The sequence below is a fragment of the Neodiprion lecontei genome, chromosome 7, assembly GCF_021901455.1.
Source record: "Neodiprion lecontei isolate iyNeoLeco1 chromosome 7, iyNeoLeco1.1, whole genome shotgun sequence".
Lineage (NCBI taxonomy): Eukaryota > Metazoa > Arthropoda > Insecta > Hymenoptera > Diprionidae > Neodiprion > Neodiprion lecontei.
Window position 1 is genome coordinate 15,612,050 of NC_060266.1, and position 6,266 is coordinate 15,618,315.

Below are 6,266 nucleotides of genomic sequence, written 5' to 3' on the forward strand. Positions count from 1 at the left end.
GTAGCTCTAAAGAAATACTCGATTCTTCCTCACGAGAACGGGAACTAACTCGAGCAAAAGAAGTTTCTGGGGAAACTCGCAAATAAACAATCAAATCTACTCTGAGCTCAGGCGAGCGAATGAGAAGATCAAAATTTTTTGTCAATAAATGAGATTCGAAGTCGCGGAAATTACCTAATCTTCGACGAGCTTCTACAAAACAATTGCTACTGAATATCGATCTTTCCATCACCTTTACAGGCAATGAAGTCGTCTGCAGATGTCTATCTAACATAACCATTTGAGCGAAATGTTGAAAATAATAGCAATAACGATCTGGGTTCTGATACATCAAATCTAAAAGATTAATTCCGGCTACATTTCGATATTCTTCAAGAGGTTCTAAAAGTGTACAGACCTGGCGATCTGCTAAAAACCTCTTAGTGAAAGTTGTTTTTCCGCATCCGATATTTCCTTCTATAATAATCGTAAGCGGTCGAGTTTTACTCAAACGAATTCCGAAAGGTAAATTCTTCTCCCAATCGATGACCGACTGTAAAGAAGGCCAAATCGATCACAGTCGTCAAGGGTGTTCGTTTGAAGATCTAACCTCGAAGGATGTTCCTGGTCTTGGAGAGACTGTTCCAGGTTGATCCTCTTCAAAAGGAGCAAGACGATCCAAGTGAACCACTTTTTGACGCGAATGAGGAGATCTTCGGATTCTATAAACAACATCATTTATCCGGTTAACCACTAAGTAAGGGCCTTCCCAATTTCTTTGTAGCTTTGGACATCGTCCTTTCTGTCTTCGAGGTTGAAAGAGCCAAACAGAATCTCCAGGATTAAATTTTAAATCTCTGGCTCGAATATCATAACGAGTTTTTAATTTATCTGAAGCCATAGAAATTCTATTCCTAGCAAAGTGATGAATTTCTTCTAAACGTTGTTGTAATGAAAAGGCATAATCTGTTTGATGCTGTCTTCGCACAGGAACAGGGCCTTTCTCTAAATCTGACGGAAGTCGAAGATTTCTTCCAGTAAGCATGAGGGCTGGCGTCTGTTTCGTCGTCTCGTGAATCGCAGATCTGTAAGATAAGAGGAAGAAAGGGATCCAGGAGTCCCAGTCTCTCTGATTCTGCTCTACGAAGGACGACAAATATTGTAGTAAAGTCCGATTCAGACGCTCTATCATGCCGTCAGATTGCGGATGCAAAGGAGTTGTACGAGTTTTTCTAACCCCTAAAATCTGAGTAACCTCTTTCATTAAGGTCGACTCAAAATTTCGGCCTTGATCAGTATGAAGTTCTAGAGGAACTCCGTGTCTACAAATAAATTCTTTAACGAATGCCTGCGCTACAGTAGAGGCTTCTTGATCAGCGAGAGGGACCACTTCTGGCCACTTAGTAAAATAATCAGCAATAACCAAAGCATATTTATTTCCAGAATGGGTTATCGGGAGAGGTCCAAGAATATCCATTGCTATCCTTTCAAATGGAGCTCCCACGTTATAAATCTGAAGAGAGCTTTGTCCCTTCGCTCGAGGTCCTTTCTTTGCCGTGCAGACTCGACATCTTCGACACCAATCTTCAACGTCCATCCGGCAACGAGGCCAAAAGTAGAAGTTGCGAATTCTGCCCAGAGTTTTATTTGAAGCGAAATGTCCACCTGCAGGAGAATCATGATAAAGAGCAAGAATCTCCGGAACTCGTGTCCTGGAAACCAAAAGTTGCCACCTGATTTCTTTCAAGTCTGCAGATTCCCATTTTCGGTATAAAATTCCATCTATTAAAAGGATAGAGTCCCATTGAGCCCAATAAATTTTCAAATCTGGCTCGGCTAAAGATATATCCTGCCAGTCTGGGCGAGTTTCTGCTTCTTTCCAAGACTTCACTTGATTCAAAGTGTCGTCCTCTTGTTGCGATTTTCTCCATTCCTCCTGGTTATTTTCAAAAGAAATCTTCCGTATTATAAGAGAGGGGTCACGATTTTTCTCTAATCGTGCACACTGTTTACACTCTGGCATTTCCTCGCAGGGTCTTCGAGAGAGAGCATCGGCGTTTCCATGATGAATTCCTGCTCGATGACGAATATCAAAATCGTACTGACCGAGCCTTTCTAACCATCTAGCTACCTGACCTTCGGGAGATTTAAACGAAAGTAGCCACCTGAGAGAAGCATGATCTGTACGTATCAAAAATCTCCTGCCGTACAAATAATGGTGAAAATGTACTACGGTCTTAACAACAGCTAAAAGCTCTCTACGAGTGACACAATAATTCCTCTCGGTTTTACTCAAAACTCTGCTGAAATAGCTTATCACTCTCTCTTGACCTCCCTGAATTTGTGACAGAACCCCGCCTATTCCTGAAAGAGATGCATCCGTATCTAAAATAAAAGGAATTTCGACCTCTGGATAAGCTAAAATCGGCGAAGAAATAAGATTTTCTTTTAATTTCTTGAAAGCCTCTTCGCATTCCGGGGTCCAGTCAAAAGGAATCTTGATTCCGGTCAAATGATGGAGAGGTTTAGCTATACTAGCGAAACCTTTTACAAATCTTCTGTAATACGTACAAAGGCCTAAAAAGCTTTGAACTTGTTCTTTATTCTTAGGTGTCGGCCAAGAAGAAACCTTCTCTATTTTGGATGGGTCGGTTTTCACACCTTGTGCTGAAACGATATGTCGAGGAAGCATACTTCTTTCTGGAACAGATGACATTTTTTCGGGCTCATTTTCATACCTGCTTGCTTCAGCCTAGCGAAAACTTGTCTGAGATTTTGAACTTCTTCTTCAAAGTTCTTGCCAAAAACGATTATATCGTCTAAATAAACGAGGCATATTTTGCCCGTGAGCCCATGGAGAACAGCCTCCATCATTCGTTCAAAGGTAGCCGGGGCATTACTCAAACCAAACGGCATAACCTTGAACTGCCATAATCCTCCTAAACCCGTAACAAAAGCTGTTTTTTCTTTATCTAGAGGATCCATTTCGACCTGCCAGTATCCGCTCTGAAGATCTATGGTGCTGAACCAAGTTGCACCAGCTATCAGGTCGAGTGTCTCGTCGATTCTGGGTAGAGGGTAAGAATCTTTCTTCGTTATATCGTTCAGCTTCCTGTAATCGATACAAAATCGTTTGGATCCGTCCTTTTTGTTAACAAGGACGATTGGTGAAGCCCAGGGACTAGACGATGGCTCAATCACATCGTTCGCTAGCATGTCTTCCACAAGCTTCTTCACCTCTTCTCGGGCGTTGAGAGCGAGTCTTCGAGGAGCTTGTTTAATTGGTGAACTCTCTCCGACGTCGATCTTGTGCTTGACAGAAGTACATCGGCCCTTATCACCACTATCTTTGGCAAAAGAATCTTTAAATTCTAGCAAAAGAGATTTAAACGATTCTTCCTGAGCTGAATTTAACGAAATCGAAGATTTCTCAACAAGGCTCCGTAAATGAAGAGGAAAATGTTGTTGCAAATCATCTTCCGACAGTTCTATTTCTCGAATTCTAGGAGGAGTCCAATAAATTCCATTCCTATTTGTACAAAGAGTTATTTCGCGATTGTTTGAAGCTAGTGAATTTCTCTTAGTCGAGATAACACAGTTATGAGCTGTAAGAAAGTCTATTCCCAAAATACCTTCATCCTCTATATCTGCTATAAAAACCTTATGTGGAGAGTCGATACACCCAAAAAGGTTAATTTGGACAGTAGCCTGTCTCAAAACCGGGGTCGTCTCTCCAGTGGCTGTTCGCAGAGAAAAAGAGGGAACAATCTGGTCATCGGATTTAAAGAGATCCGATCGAACTACGGTTACTTCCGCGCCCGTGTCTATTACCCACAGACAATCGACGCCATTAACAGTACCACGCGCGTAAAGACCAGACTGTCGCAGACTTCTAATTAAAAACTGTTCTCTAAGAGGGCTTTCACTACCAACAATCTGCGATGATTTCCGCCCTGACAAATCATCTGAAACTAGTTTTTTGAGTGAGTTCCTGTTGAAGAACTCGATTGAGGATCTGCTTCCCCTTTTTCTATATTTTTCTTACGCCAATTATAAGAATTTGGATTCGAGCCTTGCATCGGCTTTCCACTAATTTTTTTAATTAAAAAAAACAATGATTGGCGTCGTGGCCTGTTTTTTTACAAAATATACAAGTCAAGCTAGTTTGACTTGTCACAACCACGTTTTTATTTATACGCTCGTTTCGACGGTTTTGAAAAGAACCTCGATTTCTTGATTTAAAATTGTTACCGTTATTTCTATTTTTATAATTTTGAGGTTTTGGCTCCTCCGAGTATTCAAAACTCTGTCTTCCTGAGGTGTTTTCAGACACCTCAATCCGACGAAGTTTGCTTAACCCAAAATATTGCTTTCTCATTGCCTCCACCTCGAGGGCTTTGGCGGTTGCCTCCCGCAGAGAAGTGAGGCCCGACGTTCCAACGGCCATTTTAATTTCCGGATCATTAATCGCATTCAAAAAAGCTTGCGTTGCTAATAAGTTACGAGACGGCTCGTGATCCGGCAAAGCTATACGAGAAAGCCGTTCAATGTCCTGACTAAGAGACGCAAGGTCTTCGTCTCGTCCTTGTCTTCTCGTCTGTAATTGTGCTGTGTACAGTTTTGTTAAGTGGTCATTTCCGTACCTCAACTTTAATGCAGAACTAAGTTTTTCATAATCAGAGATTTCTTCCTCAGACAACGCCGTTAAAGCGTTCAAAGCCGGCGTTCGAAGACAGGAGGCAAGACTGTGGGCCCTCATGGCGGAGTCCCACTGATTATGTTTAGCAATTGTATTAAACTGGCGTTCGTAATCTGCCCATGGAACTTTTCCGTCAAAAATTGGCGGTTTTAAAGGATAAAGAGGCTTCTCATTAATCTGAGAAGCAACCTCAGGAAATCCTGAATTATTTAATTGATTAAAATGAGAATATTGAGGTCGAACTTGAGGCAAAGACTCGGAAAAACCAACCTCATTATTAACCGTTACTCTACCAATTGGGGATTCAACTACTCCCCTAGTAAAAGGCACAGACCTTAAGTCTCGTACATCCTGGAACTGTCCTGGATGTCGGACCTGTCGAACAGCGGGAACGGGAACAGGAGAAGGAACAGGAGAGGGAAGCGGCGTAATGACTCCGGAACCTCGTGGAGTGACAGCCGGTTCTCCTGAGCCATTCACCTGATGAACAGCCTGAAGAGCTGCCACAGTCGTCCGGAACAGTTCGTGTAGACTAGTTTCGGATCGTTCTTGTGCCTCTCGATCAAGCCTGCGCTGTTCCAGCTGTTGTTCCTGTTCTCTTCTTCGCTGTTCCAACTGTTGTTCTTGTTCTCTTTTTCGCTGTTCCAACTGTTGTTCTTGTTCTCTTTTTCGCTGTTCCAACTGTTGTTCTTGTTCTCTTTTTCGCTGCTCTTGTTGATCAAGAAGCAGCTGAAGAAGTTGCTGTTGTTGGCGCTCAGCAGCCTCTTGCTGTTGAGACATGATCTTCAGCAGATCAATTTGAGAGATTGTCGAAGGAATTGGAAGAGGGTCCACTGAAGGCGATGGAATTGTTTCAGGGACCCGCGGATTCTCCATAACAAAAGGTTCTTCTCCGCTACTTTCTCTTCTTCGTGAGCGCGTCAAACGACTGCTACTCATAATTAAAGTTCGCGCACTGAGTTGATTCAATTAATAAGAACTCAAGATCCCGCTTCTGACACCAATTGTAACGATTTAGGCGTTACGTTAATAAAATATGGATCCGCGAGTTTACTTATTATCAAATCAAAGGCGTGAACAAAAATATCGTGATAAATGCTTTTAATGCAATATACGTGTTTCTTGTTTAAAGTCTGAAACAAGACTGTTTTTACAATAATATCGGTTGGCGCAGCAACCTTATTCTTTTTAAAGACATAAGAGGTTTATAAACGTCTTTTATCTATGCTGACTACTAGATCATTAAAGAGGGGGCAAAACGGGTGATTTCACCCTTTGTAACAATATATATACATATTTTTGTTTATTTATGTCAATATACTGAAAACCCGATTATAGAGGTTAAAAATAAAAAATATCCGTATTCTTAAAACAGGATTAGCTAAGATTTTAATTTAAAAGGATTTTTGATCTATAATCACCCGCAAATACAATGGCGTTTTCGGATTCCGTCGTCATTTTCATCCAACCTATCGATGTTTCAGACCCATTGTCACATGCGGAATGTCTCGATTTACAACGACGCCGATATGTTACCAACGTTCTGCCTGCGATAGTTGTTAGCTACGAAGAATTTCTTTTACCGGCG

At 41.6% G+C, this 6,266-nt stretch overlaps 1 protein-coding gene across 1 annotated transcript in view; it reads right to left on the reverse strand.

The window, feature by feature from the left end:
- Positions 1–5,706, reverse strand: part of LOC124295571 (forkhead box protein P2-like) — a 9,449-nt gene extending 3,743 nt beyond the window's left edge. The window contains exons 1-2 of the mRNA XM_046745998.1: positions 5,360–5,706; positions 4,682–5,293 (exon numbers count right to left, since the gene is read on the reverse strand). Of these exons, the coding sequence (XP_046601954.1) occupies positions 4,682–5,293; positions 5,360–5,617 (870 nt within the window). The 5' untranslated portion in view covers positions 5,618–5,706. The remainder of the gene's footprint in view (positions 1–4,681; positions 5,294–5,359) is intronic.
- Positions 5,707–6,266: the final 560 nt, after the last annotated feature.